The 22,203-nt window shown below is 43.7% G+C and overlaps 1 protein-coding gene across 1 annotated transcript in view; it reads left to right on the forward strand.

The window, feature by feature from the left end:
• The first annotated feature begins 4,946 nt into the window (after positions 1-4,946).
• PRKX (protein kinase cAMP-dependent X-linked catalytic subunit) overlaps positions 4,947-22,203 on the forward strand; it is a 66,155-nt gene continuing 48,898 nt past the window's right edge. The window contains exon 1 of the mRNA XM_066619889.1: positions 4,947-5,392. Within this exon, the coding sequence (XP_066475986.1) occupies positions 5,206-5,392 (187 nt within the window). The 5' untranslated portion in view covers positions 4,947-5,205. The remainder of the gene's footprint in view (positions 5,393-22,203) is intronic.

Consider the following 22,203-nt stretch of genomic DNA (forward strand, 5'->3'; position numbering starts at 1 on the left):
ACTGTAATTTTATCATATAAGTTGAAAGGCAGCTTGATCATCCAATTCCAGCAGGGGGTATGCAGGATAGCAATTAAACAGGCCTACAAAATTGAGGGTCAGAAAAGTTTTTCCCAAGCTTTATGGTGGTTTGATATGAATTTAGGGTGCCGATTTCAAAAATGGCATCCGTTTTGCCCTATCATGCCTAGTTTTGGAGATATAGTATAGCCTCATTAGTGAATGGTTCAAGCAGCTTCCTCATGAGGAAGCTGCTTGAACCATTCACTAATGAGGCTCTACTATATCTCCGAAACTAGGCATGATAGGGCAAAACAGATGCCATTTTTGGAATCAGCACCCCAAATATACCCAGGAATTGGTGTAACGTTTAAGGAAGCAAAATGTGTGTTGGCCTGTGTTATTTAAAGATATAAACAGTAAACTAAAAGCCTGTTCCCAAAGCCTCCTGTATGATCACAAGGGTCTCTACTCATGATGTAGAGCAGGGATGCCCAAACCCCGGCCCTGGGGCCATTTGCGGCCCTCAAGGCCTCTCAATGTGGCCCGCTGGGAGCCCCCACTCTCCAATGAGCTTCTGGCCCCCCAGAGATTTGTTGGACCCCGCACTGGCCCGATGCAACTGCTCTCAGCATGAGGGTGACTGTTTGACCTCTTGCTTGAACTGTGGGATGAGGGCTCCTTACACTGCTTGCTGTTTTATGTCTATGATGCAGTAGGGGCAGCAAAGGGAAGGCCAGCCTTGCTTTGTGCAAGGCTTTTTATAGGCCTTGAGCTATTACAAGACCTTCATTCATTCATATAAGTTCATCTTTAATATATTCATTTATGTAAACTTATGTAAATTTATTGAAATTTTAAATGTAAATTAATTCTTTTTTTCCCCAGGCCCCTGACCCAGTGTCAGAGAGATGATGTGGACACCCCTGATGTAGAGTCTAGTAGCATAAAAGAGTTAGCAAACATGACATCTAGTGGAATGGGGGAAGTATCTGAACTGCTTCAGAGCCTCTGAACTACTATTTTTACTCTCAGATGGCACAGGGTCAAGCAAGGTCAGAAGAAGCACACTGCTTTTGACCTTGACAAACTCAATCTGAGAGTAAACTCCAAAAACCTGTGTCATTCTATTTTGAGTATTTGTACTAAAATAAATATGTACCTTGCCATCTCAAAATGCTATTTTCAGTTTAGCATAAGGAATTGCACACCCTTCAGTCCCATTCTTGTCTTTGATTATTCATACTGGAATCACAGAGTGCAAGATAACAATTTACGTGCAAGACTCAGAGGAAAACCATTTGCTATTTAAGTAACAAAACTGCTGTTGCTTGACTAAAACTGAACACATCTTGTTATTTTGACTTACTTTTGGGTTTAAAACAAATAATTACTCACTTCTTTTACTTATCTACTGTGCTGTAATTCAGGAACCACTTCCTGACAACTTCCTTGCTAACAGCCTGGCTCCAGTCCTATTATTTTTGCTGTATGGATAATGACCTTTGCTCATTAGGTGCCAAGAGTCAATTACTAGGGTGAGAGATATGTTAAAATATTTATGGACATTTGCATTATCAAGATGACTGTTCCTCATGAAAATTGCATCAGAACAAAACAACAATACATAAGATTGATTTTTTTAAAAACAGACCATACAACTATTCATTCATAACCCCCTCTATTCTTTGGAATACCATTATGGCAGTTCAGATGAATCTAGGATTTATAATTCTTTTAGGCTGCATGTTTGTACTGAACTGAGCTTGCAATACCTTCAATAAGACTGAGCAACAGGACTGAGAAAACCCAGGTGCAGATTTTAAAACCTAATCTTACATTTTTTTTCTCATCTATGATCTATATTAAAAATCAAGAAAACCTACTTTGCTGCCAAGAATCATCACTCCTCAAAGATTGAGAAAAAAGCGCATATTATAACATTTGTAGCTCTTAACAGAGGAAAGACAGGCATCACTGCCATAATTTACTCTGTCTCCTTATTAGTCAATGCCCTTGGTTCAAATCTTTATTGCTAATAGCCCCTATCACAATAATTTACTGAATGACTGCTGTAATTCAGGCCTCATTCTCATTACCATCTTCTTTACGACAAGGTGAAAAAATTACAGAGTGAAATTGCATGTACAAGGCAGGTAGCAAAAAAATACAATCCTTATGAAATTTGCGCTTGTGTCAGTTTTCTAGTTTCTTATGGTGGTCTCTCCTGAACACTCCTGAAGATGAGCTGACTACTACAGAAACACATACAGTACATGATCCAATGTCAACAGGCACATTTAAGATTCTTACATATACTTTAAGATAAACTATTCATACTGAAATTATTCTGATCTACACATTCCATGTATTTTTAGCAAGCAGTCATTGAGGCAATGAGGAATTTTTCCCTCTCCCAGGTCTGGATTAAGTTAGTGCAAGGCCAGTAGCATATGTTATACAGGGGCCCCTGTCACTGCCCTGTTAACCACTCCCTGCCCTATTCCACCTTCCTCCCACACCTCAGCTAGCGCTCATGGAACTTCACCTGCTCCAGCATTTGCTGGTCTTCCATGGGTGCCAGAAGGCCAGCACAGGCCTCCCCATCAGGGCCTCATTTGCAACAGTCAGCACTGGCAGAGCAAGTGCTCCACTGGTGTTGAAGCACAATAAAATTGTGCCTACAGTGAAGTTAAACTTGGACAGAATTATATATTCATATCATGTTATTAACAATGTAATGATTATGTACCATGCAGCCATGCAGTCCCTCCAACAACAGGGCTGCCAGATCATGTGATACCAACTTCACCAAGGCAGCTTGCAAGCATTTAGTGCTTGCAAGCTCAAAAATGCAGAGGCCATAGCATATGTTGCTTTTGCTACTATGTTAATCTGGCCATGCCATCTCCTTTTACAGGGCATTAGTCTTAGGGCCCAATCCGATCCAATTTTCCAGTCCTGGTGCTGCTATGCCTATGGGGGAAGCACTGCTTCCTGTGTTGTGGGTGCAGTCGCAGAGGCCTCCTTAAGGTTTGGGGACATTTGTTCCCTTACCGCGGGGCTGCAATGCATTGTGGTTGCACTGGGGCTGGAAATTTGAATAGGATTGGGCTGTACAGCTGCTGTGTGCACTTTCCTGGGAGTAAGCGCCACTGAATTCAATAGAACTTACTTCTGAGTAGACATGCAAAGGCTTGCACTGTAAATTGATGGAAAAGAGCTGGGGGACATTTTTCTCTCAATTTTATCTTCCTCCCCACTGCTGTCAGTTGACACAAGGCAGTAAACAATTTTCATCTTCTTTCACACCTGGCACTTTCTCCCAGTAGGGGATACAGCATCACCTTGCTTTCTCTGGTCCACTCTTAGGATCTTATCACAGATCTGAATACACAGTTGCATATATTGTGTACTGCCAATTGAGAAGTACCTTTAAGTAGGCAAGAGTATAAAAAACTATGCACAGATTTTTACATATGATAATCACTCACAAATCTCTTGCTGTATGTATACACCACCCTGTACAACTGCTACACATATATACAAACAGCAGTCAAATTGCTTGTGCAATCACCAGGCATGTGACAATCTATTTCTTACATAGAGGATCACAAACAAACAGTCATTCTCTCCTTCCAACTTTCAGTTTTTCCTAGTTCTGCAACATATCCCTGCTTTGGCCATTGCCACATCTCTTCGGGTCCTGTTCAGGGATCCATTCTAAGGGCCCAATCCCAAGGAATTTTCCAGCATCGGTGCAGCCGTGCCAACAGGGCATGTGTTGAATCCTACAGTAGAAGGGCAATCATGGAGGCCTCCTCAGAGTAACCAAATGTTACTCGGGGCAGCATTGCAGTGCTGGAAAGTTGGCTAGGAATGGGCCCTAACCCCCTCACAGTGCCCCCACTCCAACTTCTCTGCTGGTTTTCTACACTACAGTCCTTGCAAGTCTTTCCCATCATCTGTTGCTGTGGTCACACCAAGTCTTTCCCTAGGAGTGATTTCCTGCTTAGCCAACATCCATCTGGGAGCATTCATTGACTCAGGGCCCAAGCCTATGCCTGTCTACCTAGAAGTAAGCCCCATTCTAGTCAATGGGGCTTACTCTCCATTAAGTGTGGATAGGATTCTAGCCTCATAATCCAATCCTATGCCTGTCTACTCAGAAGTAAGCCCCATTCTAATCAATGGGGCTTACTCCAAGGAAAGTGTGGCTAGGATTGGGCTGCCATTCATTCATCTGCGAACATTAAACTGTTGGATGCACTGACTCTGCTGAAGGTGGGCATTCAGGTTGGACGGAGAGGCAGGGAGCACGCGAAAAGAAAATGCGGAACAGCAGAGCCCACCCCAGGACTCCACACTGACTGGCTGGTGGGCTCGTTCTGGCGCGTGTAAGGCCAGGGAGGCGCGACGACAGTCGAGGCGCGTGCGGGTCTCTCGAAGCCCCGCCTGAACTGCACGGCGCTGGGAAAGGTGCACCGGAGGAGGAGGAGGAGCAATACTCTCCCCGGTGGCCCCCCCGCTTCCTAGACGGGGTCTGATTGGGTGAAAGAAGAGAAGGCAGCCTCAGCAGCTGCAGCCGCCGCCTCAGGGAGTCCAGGCTGCAACGCTCCCTCCTGTGCACACTTTCCTGGGAGCAAACCCCATTGAACACAATGGGACTTGCTTCTGAGTAGGCACACCTAGGCTTGTGCCCACAGGCATCGCTTCTCGCGCCTGCAAGCAGAAGCGAGGGCGCTTCGGAGGAGCCCGCAACGGGGTCCCTGCGTGGGTTTGCTGCCGCTCCTCCCCCCGCCCCCCTCCTTGCCCGCCCCGCCCCGCCCTTTCCAGGGCTCTGCCGCAGCTGCAGGACTCCAAACCCCGCCTTCGTCCCCGCGTGCGACCGGCTGGCTGGCTGGCGAGGGAGAGAGTCAGGGCAAAGCCCATTGTCTGCACCGAGGCGCCGGCGGGAAGCGCGTACAGCAGTGGAGGCGCACGACCCAGCTCTCCGAAGGCGCGCGCGCACAGACAGGCACGGGGCCCCCAGAAGCTTCGGCGCGCGCGATGCAGGGCGCCAGCCCCCTCCTTGCAGCTGCTGAGAGGCTGAGCCAGGCACCGGCCGGGGTGCGGGGCGGCTGCGCCTGCTGAGAGGGGAGAGGCCGGGCCGGCTCCGGCCACCCAAACTTTGCGCCTTCGCCTGGCAGGGCGCGCCTTCCTCGCATGGAGACGCTGAGCGCGGTGAGGGCTAAAGTCGGCGCCAGGAGCCCCGGAGGCTGCGAGGCGGCCGGCGCCGGCGAGCCCCATCCGGCCCCTTCTTCCAGCCCCTCCGGCAGAGGCTCTCCTGTTCCAGCGGCGCCGGAGCCCGCCGCTTATAGGCTCGAAGACCTGGAGACCTTGGCTACTGTGGGTGAGTGAGGGAGGCAGCTGGGTTCCAGCCAATGAGAGACAAAGGGAGAGGGTGCAGCGCGCGCCCTGCCGCCCCTGACCACCCGGGAGGTCTTGGGCATGGAAAGGGTCAACCTTGATTGGAGTGTCTCTCTCCCCCCCCCCCCCCCGCATTACGGAATTACTGCTATCTCTTGGCCTGGAGTGCCCTAGTTCCACCTCACTTTCTAGACCTGGGAGTGGAAGAGAGTTGTGTAGCAGCAGCGTCGTCCCTTCTTTTGGAAACCCTTCTCTGAGAGCCAAGGCAACAGGAGAGCTGCTGCTACTGTAGGTCTCTTAGCACAGTCCCCTGAGCGCAGTCCCCAAGGATGCTGCCAGCTGCTAACTCTGTACCATGCCATCCATCCCTGTGTAGGCTGACAAGCCCTGGCTTTTTGGTCCTCATCATGTAAGCATGCCCACCTTAGGCCCCCAGGCCAGTGGTAGGATTGAACAGGTACATGGAGGGCAAGGCGTGTCTTTGCACCACCTCTGGGTTCAGCTGTAGGCATGCCTCTCAAACATCAGTTTCAGCAGAGCAGAAGTGTACCTTTCCCTGCTGGTGGGCTTCCTTGGTGGATCAGTGTGGTGTACAGGGTGCTAGAATTATGCATGGGAAGGTTAGAGAGTCGCTTTTTTCTCTCTCACACAACACCAGAACCAGGGGACAGTCACGAAAATTGAGTGTTGGGAGAGTTAGGACAGGCAAAAGAAAATATTTCTTTACTCAGCTTGTGGTTGGTCTGTGGAACTCCTTGCCACAGGATGCGGTGATGGCATCAGGCCTAGACGCCTTTAAAAGGGCACTGGACAAATTTCTGGGGGGAAAAATCCATCGCATGGTACAAGCCATGGTGTGTGTGTGCAGCCTCTTGCTTTTAGAAATGGGTTATGTCAGAATGCCAGATGCAAGGGAGGGCACCAGGATACAGGTCTTGTGTGCTCCGTGGAGCATTTTTTGGGCCCCTGTGAGATACAGGAATCTGGACTAGATGGGTCTTTGGCCTGAACCAGCTGGTTTCTAGGCTCCCCTCTTCATTCTTACCCCTGCGTATGCTTGGTGTCTTCGTTCCTGTTTTCTGATCTGGAAGCTATAATTGAGTTTATTGGAGAGAGCATGCTTTTACACATGTCAGTTGAAAAGCTGGCAGGTGCTACCCACACCTTGAGAACAATCAAACTCAATATGAAAAAGCCAGACAGAGCAAGCCTGTGTGTGTGTGCATGCGCACGTACGTACACCCAAGTAATCTGGATTTTGCTCTCTGCTTCCAATGCTGGCACAAAGCTAAACCAGTTTTGTAAACAGTGTGTGGTCTTGTTTATCCTGCACTACTAAACTACTCTGAAGTTTGCAACCCACAAATCCTTTGAACAGAAATATTTGCATGTAAATTGCTTTGAGTCCCAGTGGCTTCAGTGGGTGTTCAGCATATTTAACTGAATAATATGCTGTTTAAGCAGGACAGGAATCACAGCCTTATGTTGCAAAGAATTGTGATGCCTGTTTTTACAAGAACTCTGTGTGAAGTAATTGTGTTAAGTTAGTGCACATCTCTTCACGTTTATAAAAAGAATTTGCTAAATGTGTGTTGTCTTCCTACAGTTCTTGTACAAATTCCATCCTAGTGTCTGTTTTAATATTAAGCATCATTTTCAGCTGTGAACTTATTCTTATGTTCTGGGTACCCAGGCTGCATTGTAGCTGAAGCGTTTTAGCATTATCCGCATGATGAGTGTGAACGTGTGTTTTCTTTTTGAAATTGGAGGTACTGAGTGGATTTCTGAATATAAGGATCTGTAACTACAGAGTCCTCCACTTGGGACACTATAGTCTTTCCTAGACTTTTTTTGTTTTGAAAGATGATTGCTTATGATTTGTACTAGGTTAGGAGGCCTTGGCTACAGTAGAAGAGGAAGGAGACTGGATAGGTGGAAGTAGAGGATATAATAACAACATATTGCATGTGAGAGAGTCTGAAGCAAAATGGTTCTTAAAAGGAAATAGACAGTGAACACAAACTTAAAAAGTAATAGGCAGTGGACTCAAACTGCCTATTACTTGGGTACACAGTCTTACAGATATGGCTTTTGGAAAACTCTTCAGTTTAGGTCATGTGTGTTACCCTGATCAACTCTCATTGTGGCTGGTGGTGGAACCCTCACATCTGATGTCCTTCCTGAAAGAACTTTTTGCCTGCCTGCTTTTTATAGTTGCAAGGTTAAAAGTTTCTGGGTTGTTGGTAGGAAGTTGTGAGCACCTCTATTGTAGTCTCATGTTGGGCCATTTTTGTATATGTTGAGTGAACCAAGAAGCAAAATTATAATTGTCTACTACAGATAAATTGATTTTTCCTACAACTCGTTCTTCATGAATTATATGTACTTCCCTATGGACAGTACTGTAGAGTCATATCTTATTCCTTCAGTTTTTTGCTTGCTTTTTGTTACTAGATATAGCAAGAATGAGCAGTGCTAGGCAAAGCTGTTTATTTTTATGGTTTTCCTTGATAATCTTCAGGAAACCTCCCCTCTCCTCCCCTCTCACAAAACCCCAGAAGGATCAGTAAGACAAGATTTTAGAATTTTCCTTTATCACAGTTGGGTTGAATCTCAGTGTAAGCAATCATGTCTGAAACTGGAAAATACTTGTGTCTCCCCCATATCCATGAATTTGGTATCCACGGATTCAGTTATCCCTGGATCTGCCCCCTTCCGTGCCCCACCATACATCCATTGCAGTACCATTGCTTTTGTGTAGTTGTGCTGAAAGTGCAGGTGTTTCTTGCTTTAACCAAGCAACTTGCTTGTTGAATTGAAGAATGCAACTGCAGGCAACCAGGGAGGGAGACTAATTGAACGTTAACAGGGAGTTCCTGTTAGCATTCAGTTAGTCTTCCTGTAGCATGCAGACTGGTTGGCTGCAGTTGTGTTCTAAAGTTTAGCAAGCAAGTTGCTTTGTTAAAACAAGAAACACCTATGCTTCCAGCGCGACTATAGAAAAACTAAGACACTATAATGGGTGTGCGTTGGGGCTATTATTCTCATGGAGTTTCCCTGTATCTGTGGTTTCTATATACGGGGAGCAGGAACAGAATTTCCATGGATATGGGGGGAAACACCTTTATTGTTCAAAAAATGTTGTGATCATAAATTAAAACAGTGGGGAATAGATACTGACTTATTAGGTTCACTGAGAGCCCAATCCTGGGCTCGACGTGCCGGCTTACCGCCTGCGTGCACTGTTGCAAACATTCTGTAAGTCACGTTTGCGAGGCTTACCGCCGGGTGAGCACCCATGTTAGCCCAGCGCTGGCCGGCGCTGGGCTAGTGCTGGGTGGGCACCCAGCCTTTGCTGCTCAGCGGTCGCATGGACCACCAGGCTACGGTAAGGTAAGCGGGCGCAGGGAGGAGGCATTCCGGGGAGGGGGAAGGCGGGGAGAAGTTGTGACAGGGAGCCGGGGAGAGAGCGGGGCGGGTGGGAGGCTTGTGGAAGGAAGGAGAGGGGAGGGAGTTGGGTCTAGTGGCGCTCCACTCGATCCATAGCTTTCGTGTGGGGCTTGGTGCCCGACATGAACACTCTTCCCTCACTGCCAACCTTTTGGTCGGCGGTGAATCGAGTAGCCCCTTTGTGGGGCTGCTTCCCTTCTCCCAAGATGCCGTCCGCGTCTGCTGTTGGTACAGGATGCGGTGGCGGTTGTTTTTTGTGCCGCGGCAGCCGCATGCCATGGGAACTCAGGATTGGGCTGTAAGTCAAGAGCAAACTTTCCAGGTGATCAAAAGGAGAATTTTAGATATAGAATTCCAGGAATTGCTGAATAATTCCAACAAAACGTGTTCCCCACTGTGCCTACACATTTCAGTCAAGACAGAACAAAAAGGGGCTGTCCTTAAGGGGGCCACAAGAATGCAGGGCATACTCTTTAGCAAGGTGTAATGCCATGCCATCCACCTTACTGTCCTGTAGACCTAAGGGGGTACCATACTTTGAAAGGTATTGCCAGTGTGGGCAGGGCGCAGAAACAATATCGCGTATGCTTTTAGAAGGTTCACTTTAAGAGGAGATGCGCACTAAGCTTCTGGGCAAACATGGGAGGTCAGTTCAGACCAGGAAAAGGTCCAAGTTGTTCTTTCCACAGAGGTGGTTGACGTAGCAGAGTGAACAGCAGCCTTTCTATGAGAGATTGTCAAGTTTCCGGCTTAATGAAGAACAGTGATGCTGCAGTCAGGGTACCTGTTAATTTTATGCAGTCTTTGTATTATTATGCCAATAAAGTTTCCTGAACTATACTGTTACCATATTTCACGAGGTCATATTCTATTGTCTAAAATCTTGGTTTTGTCTTGCCAAGATTTGGCAAGGTATTTTATAAATACCTTTGTCAGGGTATTTAATTTTTTCCCCACAACAGAAAGACCAACTTCTGACATTTTCAAAGATACAGGTGCTCCTCAGATTTATGGCAGATTTGTTCCTAGAAATGATGCTGTAAATCAAAATTATGTAAACCGAGATTGATATTTACCATAGAAACACTAACAGATATTACATTCTTGATTAAAGGTACTATGCAACCTTCACAGATGTGAATAAAAATCTGTTATGCTTATATAAATTATAATTGTAGTATTATAAGTACAGTAGTGTTTAGAAAGTTCTCCTTTGTGGAGGCGATGACAGAATTATAGCAAAAGATGTGAAGGACATGCGTTTTTATCAGGGTCATCTGAGTCATAGAATGTGGAGGGGCTTCTTCGAACAGACTTTTGGGGAGACTCAGAGTAGCTTGATATTTTGAAGAATGCATCCAGTGTATAGTACTTTGTTTAGCCACCCTCTTCTCGTTTAAATTTCTTTTCAGCGAGCATACGTGTTGTATATCATGTTGGTTTGTTGGTGCTATGTTCCATGCCAAACATTGCCATGTCAACTTTCAAATGTTTAAAGATCTCACTCAATAGTTCGGTTGTCATGCTCCTTATGAAGGCCCTCTTCTGTTAGGGTGTCCTCTTTAGCCTTCCTTTGATCCTTGGAATAAACGAGGTCTTCACCTGGGAAGTGAGGGGCCAACAATTCCTGAACATCATCTGTTTCAGCTTCTAGTTGAAACTGGGCAGCTATCTCCTCACCATATGCAGGTACTTCAGCTACTGAATCATGTAATTCCTGGCGACCAGATATGAACTTTCGGCAATGATGTAACTGCAGGTCTGAGCTCCATAAGTGCAAACAATGATGGCAGTTTACAACTGCTGTAAATATGGATCCATACAACTTAAGGATCACCTGCATAGATGAATGCACCCAGGTGTTAGAATGAATGCAGGTTTGATTGAGAAAGTATACTGTGTTTCTAGGAGGGGGAATATATATATTTTCCAGATAAGCTTTTGGAATATTACTTTACATACCATCTTGTTGGGAAAGAAAGTTTCATTCACTATACAATTCTAGATGAACTGGAAGATAATTTTCACAGCTCTGTCGTGAATTGTGATTTATAATCTTTTTCTTAAATTTCAGTCATGTTCTCTTGTAAGCTAGTGGAATAAATGCATTACGTAAACATACAGGGTGACCCAAAAGTAGGTGGACAGTAAATGATAACATTTATGCCACCTACTGTCCACCTACTTTTGGGTCACCCTGTATATTAGTGTGCCTATTTAACCCTATACTAAGGACTGTAATGTTTTGTACGTTTTTTTTCTGCTTTCTGTGAGCTCTTGGGTACCCACCCATTAGTACCATAGGAATTAATGTATAAAGTTATGCTTGACAAGGATATGTCACTCCTGAATAGCTTGTTGGTAATTAAATTCTATATTGGGGGTAGTTCATATTCCAAAAATGCATTTTGGCTTTCATTTTAATTCTGTTGAATTTATTGCTTGTAATTGGTTCTAGCAATTATTCATGTGCTTATTAGACTTCGACTGGATTCATACAAAATGCTAAACCATCACTTAGGTTGTAATGCTAAGCCTTGTGCTTGTACACTCCCTTTCTCCTTCACCTGTGAAATGGAATCTGGCTGATTCTCGTCCTAGTTTTATATGACGCAAGGTTTGTAATTGTATCCTGGCTTGATCTAACCATGTTTTGTGAACAAGTGAGGATTTCCAATTGGGAAAATATCCATACCAGTAATACTAAACTGGAGTTGGTTATTTTATTGTTAGATTTTAAAATACCTGACAGATTGGAACAATAACTGGACAAAAAAATGAAGTGAAGATAACGTTCCAAAAGTTTAACAAGGGCTCATTGAACCATATTATGATATAAAATGACATGCGTGGAACTCAACCTGAATGTATTTGAGAATGTACATTAGTAAGGAAATTGCATACTTCTTAGTTTAATTGGACAAAAATTTCTAATCCTTTCTAAGTAATTGTGTTCAACTAATGTTAGGAATTTATCCCCTCAAATCTTGTCATTGATTGTTGTTCCTGTTGGGTGTATAACACTTGAACTGAACACAAATTTTGCTAGCTATGCCTCAAACACATGACTTTTTTCTTGGCATTCAGAAGTTGCAGCATCAGTGTTAACTGGAATTTTTGCATGATTTTCTTGTGGAAGAAATGAATTTACCTTTGTGACATCACCAGTGCCTGTTATGATAATTATAGGACTTTGACTTATAAGAGAAATGGAACCAATCAGAAAAGATATGGCTGCAGTCTTAGGAGATGAGTAATTTAAATCCTAGTGACTTCAGTGGGTTGAAACAGCCTAACTCTGTGTGCAGGGTTTGCAGCCTTACATATTAAGAATTAAAAATCTAATTATCATGCAGGCATTCCTGTAAATAAGAAATTAAGACTTGATTGATAATCATTCTTTAGCATTTGATTTATTAAAAGTCCTGAGCTAGGTGGTTTGTTTCAGCTTCATAATAAAGACAGTTTGCTGTAGAGATGCAATGAAATCTTTTAAAATCTTCCATTATCAATATTTCACTTAAAAATGCAGTACAAGATAGAAGGTCAGAGGAAAGGGAAAGGTCAGCTGAGAATGAATTCTTGTCTTTCATCTGTTCATCTATTTACAGTGTAGTTATTTTTCAGCTAAGGGGATTAACTAGTTGAGGTGTGGGTTCTTTTGGATTTGAAAGAGCATGCTCAAACCTCGATCTGTAAAAAATGGGTATCAATCAGCAGGCCCCAAATTTTGACAGATATTATTTATGGTTACCATTTACCTGACTGCTTTCCTCTCCTTAGGCTCTGGCACATGCAAATATCCCAGGTGAGGGGCTGAGGTTTGTGTCTCTTTTATTTATAGGGAGAATCATAAGCCATAAAGGACTTGAATTGGCCTTATTTTCCTCTAAAACTAGGGTAAAGCAGGCAAAAAGATGTTCTCCCCCCACCCCCGATAATCCAGACTTATTTGTCTTGAGTTACTTGTCAGAAGGTGGGGGGGGGGAGGGTCTTGTGTCACCTCATGTTGAGCTCTGGAGAAGTCAGAAGAATTGTCACTTTCTTGTGTGGCACTAAGCCAGCAATTTTCAACCTTTTTCATCTCACAGCACACGGACAAGGCGCTAAAATTGTCAAGATACACCATCAGTTTTTTGACAATTGACAAGGCACATGATGCTGCTGGTGGGACTCACCCCCCCCCCAGTGGCCCTACTAACAAATGATGCTCCCCCAAACTCACGCGGCACACCTGCAGACCATTTGTGGCATACTAATATGCCTCAACACACTGGTTGAAAATCGCTGCACAAAGATTTAGAAAGGCACAATGAAAATGAGACACGCCCCCACCTTCTCTCAAGTTTGCTGCAGTGACTGGAGAACCTTGGTGATGGATTCTTTTGAGATGGGTACCAAGTGGAGGTTGAAATCACCTCTGGTGGCTGGCTTTGAGCGTAATACAAACTTGGAGTTGTCACACGTTCCTTCATTGGCATTGGCTTCTTCTCAAGCCACAAAGGATCTTGCTTGGTTAGGGAGCTGGTTGCTTAGAGACACTAACAAAACCTTTGGATATCAATTCTAAGTCCTGGTTATAAAACGGTATTGTATTTACATCATAGAGTGACATCTTATGGTTTATTCTATTTGTCACATTTTTATACTGCCCTTCCTCCAATGACCTCAGGATGAAGTACATAGTACCTCCCTCCTTTTGTCCCCACAACAAGCCTGTGAGGTAGGATAGGCTGAGAGATGGTGACTGGCTCAAAGTCACTCAGAGAGCTTCATGGGTGAGTGGGGATTTGAACCTGGATCTTTAAGGTCTAGCTCCTGAACCACTACACCAACTTGGCTTATGGTTGTAGTGATCTTGGGGCTGCAGTATTGCCTTGAGTTTTTTCCTTACTGGTTTTATGTCATCAACTGTTAATGTCTGTAGTTACATTACTGAAACTTTGTATATTTTCAAAGTAGTTACTTGTTAGTTGGAAGAATTGGCAGTAAGAAAACTCAAGCAAAAAAGTCCTACCAGTTAGGCAGTCTTGTGGGAAAACTGGATTGTATAGTTTGTGCAGGGATAGGGAAGTAGAGATTTACCCTTCTTAAACAGGAAGCTAGCTTACGTGTAGCCTCATCCTCTATTTTTTGTGACTGTGGCATACTAATGCCACATCCTCATGCTACAAAATCCTCATCTCATTCTGTTTCGACTTAATAGCATGATATTAAATGTTCTACAGTCACTTTTATGTTTTCCTTGATACTTGTCACACCTTTGCTGTTGCAAATACACATTTTTTTCTCTTTTGATACTGGGAGATATGTATATAAATTAGAGGAAAAAGGAAATATTTGATCTTGACATCTGACAAATTTCAAGAATTCTCAGTGATAGAATATAAATGTTGAATCAAATATGCACATTTTTAATTTTGTAAAACTAGTTTTTTCAGTATTTGTTTCAATACTTGTTTAAGAGCCCGATCCTAGGCAGGTCTACTCAGAAGTAGTTCCCATTATAGTCAGTGGAGCTTAATCTCAGGTTAAGTATGGATAGGATCACAATGTAAGTTTAGTTTGCTCTATCGCTAACCTCTCTCCCACAGTCTTTTAAGAATATCTATTCAGATCTAGTTCAAGTTTCCCCCTACTATACAATTCAGATTGCAAAGGGTTAGGCTTCTATGCTTTTTAAATAATTCTTGACTTTATAGTGTTCATTTTCTTGAAGTATACCCAAAGAACTGATTAAGAAATTATGCAGTTATCTATAAATAATACTTAGGCTACCCTTTTACAACACAGGAAAATCAGAATAATTAAAATTAGAATGTTTAAGAAATGACGTTTAACAAATAGTCACATAACTTCCTTAAATAGTTAACTATAATAATGTGATTCCTGACTTTTTGCAAACAATAAATATATGGAGAAGTACAGCAACAATAATTTAAACTGTAAGAATCTTGCTGGAACAAGTGATGGTGCATCCAACTTAGTTGAAATCCATCAGACTACAACATAGTGCAAATCTGTCTGAGTCATTGTGGTTAGAATTCTCAACGGGAAGCACTAGTGTTCCATTCAGACTTATTTCTACATGGGGTGCTCAGAATTGCTATATTAACTCTGAGAAAATATTGATGTTAACATTATGTTTTATAACTCCAAACCAACTTCTTTTTCTGTGTTCTATCTTGAAACTGTCATTCTTGGTTGTTGCTGTTTAGCTGAGGAAGATCCTCCTTGAAGGGCACACCTCAAAATGTGAGCTTGGGCATTTTCCGAAAGCAGTTTAAGTGCTGAACAAGAGAACTTACTAATGCAGCTTTCAGTGGCTATAGGCCAGCAATTTTTAACCTTGTTTATCTCATGGCACACTGGCAAGGTGCTGAAGTAATCAAGGTACACCATCACTTTTTTGTCAATTGATAAGGCATACCATATTGCCAGCAGGGGCTCACATCCCCCAATGGCCCTACTAATAAGTGACCTTCCTCCAAACCCCTGTGGCACACTTGTGGACCACTTATACCAACCAGTTATACCACTGGTTGAAAATAACTGCTATAGGCAGTGCAGTACTTGTGTCTACAAGTAGTACTACAATTCATTATTTAGATAAGATTCATAAGAATATGTATCCTTGCTGAATCAGACAAATGGTTCATCTAGTACACATCTTGTTTCCCATATAGACTTCTCAGCTGCTTCTAGGAAGCCAGCAGGTGCCTCCTGCTCCCCCTGCGGCTGGTAATCAGAGGCATATTGCCATTGAACTGGAGGTAGCTCATAGTCATCAGGAGTAGTAGTCATTGATAGATCTGTCCTTAATGAATGTGTCCAGTGCCCTCTAATGCCATCAAAGCTAGTGGCTATCAATGCAATGAATTCAACAGAGTGATTATGTGCAGTGTACCTCCTTTTAACATAAGAACATAAGAACAGCCCCACTGGATCAGGCCATAGGCCCATCTAGTCCAGCTTCCTGTATCTCACAGCGGCCCACCAAATGCCCCAGGGAGCACACCAGATAACAAGAGACCTCATCCTGGTGCCCTCCCCTACATCTGGCATTCTGACTTAACCCATTCCTAAAATCAGGAGGTTGCGCATACATATCATGGCTTGTACCCCATAATGGATTTTTCCTCCAGAAACTTGTCCAATCCCCTTTTAAAGGCGTCTAGGCTAGACGCCAGCACCACATCCTGTGGCAAGGAGTTCCACAGACCAACTATACGCTGAGTAAAGAAATATTTTCTTTTGTCTGTCCTAACCCGCCCAACACTCAATTTTAGTGGATGTCCCCTGGTTCTGGTATTATGTGAGAGTGTAAAGAGCATCTCCCTATCCACTCTCTCCATTCCCTGCATAATTTTGTATGTCTCAATCATGCCCCCCCTCAAGCGTCTCTTTTCTAGGCGGAAGAGGCCCAAACGCCGTAGCCTTTCCTCATAAGGAAGGTGCCCCAGCCCCGTAATCATCTTAGTCGCTCTCTTTTGCACCTTTTCCATTTCCACTATGTCTTTTTTGAGATGCGGCGACCAGAACTGGACACAATACTCCAGGTGTGGCCTTACCATCGATTTGTACAACGGCATTGTAATACTAGCCGTTTTGTTCTCAATACCCTTCCTAATGATCCCAAGCATAGAATTGGCCTTCTTCACTGCCGCCGCACATTGGGTCGACACTTTCATCGCCCTGTCCACCACCACCCCAAGATCTCTCTCCTGATCTGTCACAGACAGCTCAGAACCCATCAGCCTATATCTAAAGTTTTGATTTTTTGCCCCAATGTGCATGACTTTACACTTACTGACATTGAAGCGCATCTGCCATTTTGCTGCCCATTCTGCCAGTCTGGAGAGATCCTTCTGGAGCTCCTCACAATCACTTCTGGTCTTTACCACTCGGAAAAGTTTGGTGTCATCTGCAAACTTAGCCACTTCACTGCTCAACCCTGTCTCCAGGTCATTTATGAAGAGGTTGAAAAGCACCGGTCCCAGGACAGATCCTTGGGGCACACCGCTTTTCACCTCTCTCCATTGTGAAAATTGCCCATTGACACCCACTCTCTGCTTCCTGGCCTCCAACCAGTTCTCAATCCACGAGAGGACCTGTCCTCTAATTCCCTGATTGTGGAGTTTTTTCAGTAGCCTTTGGTGAGGGACCGTGTCAAACGCCTTCTGAAAGTCCAGATATATAATGTCCACGGGTTCTCCCGCATCCACATGCCTGTTGACCTTTTCAAAGAATTCTATAAGGTTCGTGAGGCAAGACTTACCCTTACAGAAGCCATGCTGACTCTCCCTCAGCAAGGCCTGTTCGTCTATGTGTTTTGAGATCCTATCTTTGATGAGGCATTCCACCATCTTACCCGGTATGGATGTTAGGCTGACTGGCCTATAGTTTCCCGGGTCCCCCCTCTTTCCCTTTTTAAAAATAGGTGTGACATTTGCTATCCTCCAATCTTCTGGCACCGTGGCCGTTTTGAGGGACAAGTTGCATACCTTAGTCAAGAGATCTGCAACTTCATTCTTCAATTCCTTAATAACCCTTGGGTGGATGCCATCAGGGCCCGGTGACTTATTGATCTTTAATTTATCAATGAGGTCTGAAACATCTTCTCTTTTAACCTCTATCTGACTTAACTCCTCGGTTAGGAGGGGCCGTTCGGGCAGCGGTATCTGCTCGAGGTCTTCTGCCGTGAAGACAGATGCAAAGAACTCATTTAATTTCTCTGCCATCTCTAAGTCTCCTTTTATCTCCCCTTTCCCTCCCTCACCATCCAGAGGGCCAATAGCTTCTCTGGCAAGTTTCCTGCTTCTAACATATTTGAAGAAGCTTTTATTATTCCCCTTAATGTTGCTGGCCATGCATTCCTCATAGTCTCTCTTGGCCTCCCATATCACCTTCTTACATTTCTTTTGCCACAGTTTATGTTCCTTTTTATTCTCCTCATTAGGGCAAGACTTCCATTTACGGAAGGAAGCTTCCTTGCCCTTCACAGCCTCTCGAACTTGGCTGGTTAGCCATGCGGGCACCCTCCTGGATTTAGTGGAACCCTTCTTTCTTTGCGGTATACACCTCTGCTGGGCCTCTATTACTGTTGTTTTAAGCAGCCTCCATGCACTCTGGAGAGATTGGACTCTTTTTACCCTCCCTTTCAACCTCCTTCTAACCAGCCTCCTCATTTGAGGGAAGTCCGCCCATCGGAAGTCAAGGGTTTTTGTGAGAGATTTGCCTGGTATTCTTCCCCCAACGTGCACATCAAAACGGATCGCAGCATGATCACTGTTCCCCAATGGCTCAGTAACGTTTACATCTCTAACCAGGTCCTGCGTACCGCACAAAATTAAATCCAGAGTCACCTGTCCTCTGGTGGGCTCCGTGACTAGCTGATCTAAGCCACAGTCATTTAGCACGTCAAGAAATCCGGTTTCCTTATCGTGACCAGAACACAAATTGACCCAGTCAATATGAGGATAATTGAAGTCCCCCATGATTACAACCCTGTCCCTCCTTGTCACCTCCCTGATCTGTTTCCTCATTTCAAGGTCCCCATTAGATTTCTGGTCTGGAGGACGATAGCACGCCCCCAGTATTACATCGCTGCACAAGCCTGGTAATTTAACCCACAGAGATTCTATGGTGGAGTCGGACCCACCTTCAATCTCTACTTTGCTGGATTCTACCCCTTCCTTAACATAAAGGAAGGGATAAACATTTTGTTTACCCTTAATCTCTCTGATGAATTTTATCAGATGACCCCCCCCCGCTAGCATAGTGCAAGAGAGAGAGAACCTCTTCCTCTGCATGATTTTATAAGTCTTGATTATGCCCCCGCTTACTGGCCTCCCCTCCCTCCCAAGCTTGAAAGCCCAAAATTTTCTTACCTTATCTTGTAAGGAAAATCTTCCAGTCCTCTGATCATTGTGGTTACCCTTTTACCCCTTTTCTAGCTCCAAGTATCCTCCTTGAGGTGTGGCAACTAGAGCTTTGTGAAGTATTCTAAATGTGACTGCACCATAGATTTCTATTGGCATAATACAATATTGGCAATCTTATTCTCAGTCTTTTCCTGTTGATTCTTAGCATAGAATTTGCCTTCACATCTGCCACACACCTGGTTGATATTTTCATTTTCATATCCACCCCAACCCCAAGATGTCTTCCTGCTGAATTACTGACAGCTTAGACTACATCAGTGTATATGTGAAATTGGGATTTTTTTTCTCTCATTGTGAACATTTATTGACATTGAATTGCGTTGCCACTTGATTGTCCATTCTTATGGTTTGGAGAGGTTGTTTTGGAGTGCATCACAATCTGTTTTTATTTTTATTACCCTGTATAGTTTGTCATTTGCAAACTTGACCACCCCTAACTCCCAATCATTTCCAGACAAGTTAAAGTACCAGTCTCAGTACAGATCCTTGGGGGACCTCGTTTCTTAGTTCTCTCTACTGCAGGGGTGTCCAGACTTTTTGGGAGAAGGGCGACATCATCTCTCTGACACTGTGTTGGAGGTTGGGGAAAATTAATTTACATTTAAGATTTGAATAAATTTACATAAATTTTACATAAATGAATGTATTAAGATGGAACATATATGAATGAATGAAGGTCTTGTGATAGATAAAAGACCTTAATAAAAGACCTTGCACAAAACAAGGCCAGCCTTTCCTTTGCTGCCGCTTCACAGATGTGAAACAGCAAGCAGTAGAGGGAGCCCTCTGCCCGCAGCTCACATGAGTCACATGGGTCAAACACTTGACCCTCACGACACAACACTGGTTGTGTCGGGACATTGCAGGCCCCAGCAAGTCTCTGGAAGGCCAGAGGCTCATTGGAGACTGGAGGCTCCCTACGGACCAGATTGGGGGTCCCCGAGGGCCAGAAATGGCCCCTGGGCCAGGGTTTGGGCACCCCTGCTCTACTGTGAATATTGCTTATTTATTCCTTCTCTCTGCTTCCTATTTTGTAACAAGTTGTGTGCTCTTATTCTTTGCTATGTTTACTGAAGAACCTTGGGTGAGGGATTTTGTCATAAGCTTTTTGAAAGTCTACTTCATCACCCCTATCCACCAGTCTTCAGATGCTCTGAAATAACTCGAGAAGGTTAGTGAGGTAGGACTTACTTTTGCAGAAGCCTGCTGATTCTCCTTCAGCAAGACTTGTTCTTCTAGATGCTTGGTAATTTTATTTTTAATTAAGCTTTCCACCAGTTTACCCAGAACAGACATTAAACTGACTGGCCTGTAATTGAGGAGAGACAATGATTTGTAGAATTCTCATCAAAATTCTGCTTAGAGCAGTATTCATAAAGACAAGCTAAAGATGGGTTGAAAAATGTATTTGCACAGCTTCTTGAAATTCCTAAGACTTTACTGCAGGGAAGTTGTGTGGCTATTTTTTTTTTAGTGGAATGGCATTTGAATGAACATGTTCACAGCTTCATGAAATACATGTTTTGTAACTTTCAGTGCCGCTGAAGATCAAATATTCATGTACCCATTCTGACAAACTATAAATAGCATTTAACATTTCAGATACTGTAAATACACAGTAGAAGAAAGACTGTCTTTTTGTTCCACTTAGGAGCTATGTCTGGAAGAAAGGAACTCATTTTTAACAACAAAAACTAGAGATGTTTGAAAAATTAAGAATACAAGTTTTGTTAAGTTTAGATTTAAATGCTTAACAGTTTATGTTAAGATGAATGCATTAGAATTTAAGACAGATGGTCTGAAGGCATTTAAGGATAAAATGATTTCCATGCTGGATTCAATAACATCTCGCTAGAGGCCTTTGGGAAACTCAAATTAGGACAAGGGGATGGTGCCTGTCTTCTGTTTGTTTCCAGCACTTGGCATTCAGAGGTAAAATGGAGGTTCCTTTTTCCTGTAATAGCTAATATTTAGGGCAGTGGTTCCCAATCTGTGAGCCATAGCTCCCCAGGGAGCTATGGAAATCAGTCAGGATAGCTGTAGAATCCTTGTGAAAAACCTGCTGCCCTATACAATGTATAGGATTGTAGCCCTAATGGGAATCCACAGCCAATGGCCCAGTAGGTCAAGGAGCCACCAACTGAAAAAGTTTGAGAACCACTGATCTAGGGTACTGCTCATAACCATGTTTTGTATGCTGAATTACACACATTATTTGGGTGTGAGTCATTTTTGAGTGCCTGACAGGGAGAGAAAACGGGGTAAAAAAAATCTTGTAAATAAATAAAATAAGCCCCTTGAACCAGGTGGAAATATTCTCTGTACCACCAAGACTACTTGGGGAAAAGGACAGGCTGACCTAAAGCCTTGTTTCCTTGTAGTACCTCCTGATAGTGGTAGGAAGGGAAATTGCAGTTAGCCACCAATGAAACGATTGTGACTAAAAGGTAATAGTGTCCCTGCTGGGTCTCTCCAAGAACCCAAGAGCTTAGCTCCCTAGTTTAATCTTTTTGTCTCTAGGCAAGGTGTCAGACAGAGTTTTGCCTGCCTTGCCTGGCTACTCCAGTCAGTTACCCAACTCTGTCTCTGACCCTTTGAATACTCCTTTGTCCTTGTTGGAATCTGAGTCATGGACTGTTGTACTGTACACTTGGCTCAGACTACACTAGGTCCTGAAAGTGTGGTCATGTATAGTTTGAGGATTGCAGCTTTAAGACAGGTGACATGGAAAGAGTGCTGGTTTGATAACCCTTCTACTCTAGCAGTCAAGATTTGTTATGTCAAGGGGCATGAGGCCTGCACATTTGTTTTCCTATAGGAAGGAAACTTCGGGTGAACATTTTGCTTCCTGGCCAAGGCAAGGAAGCAAACAGTGTGCTGAAAGGAATCATGGGGCTTCCCTGACAGCTACTGATGAGAACATGGGAAGACACATGTCCTGCAGTGAGAAATCGTGATATCTTCTTGTGGTTGTTTTGATCATCAACTGTTTTCTCAGTGTGTCTTTCTCTAATCGGACTTGTGTTACTATTTTAGATTGTGTTGTGCACTGATAAACACATAGTATTACACTGCAAATGATCTGGCTAACCACATGTAACTTTATTTTTAGTTTTCATCTATCTGTAGTGATTTGTTGATTTTAGGTGCCTGAATTCATTTGAGATCTTGAGCTCTCATCTTGCTCAGATACTCCTTTTCTTTTGTGAATTAAAACATGTTAAGTATGATTCAGTTTGATGTATTCTTCACCCAAACCTTCCAGAGTTGAAATGTTCAGTGTAATATTCAGTTAAAGTATTGTTGTATTAAGCTACGATCCATCCCAGTTTCGTTTATGGAGTTGTGTGCATGAGCCCATTAAAATTAAAGGGATTTGGGTTGTTCACTTGCAAGTGTA

Source organism: Tiliqua scincoides, chromosome 3 (assembly GCF_035046505.1).
Source record: "Tiliqua scincoides isolate rTilSci1 chromosome 3, rTilSci1.hap2, whole genome shotgun sequence".
Classification (NCBI taxonomy): Eukaryota; Metazoa; Chordata; class Lepidosauria; order Squamata; family Scincidae; genus Tiliqua; species Tiliqua scincoides.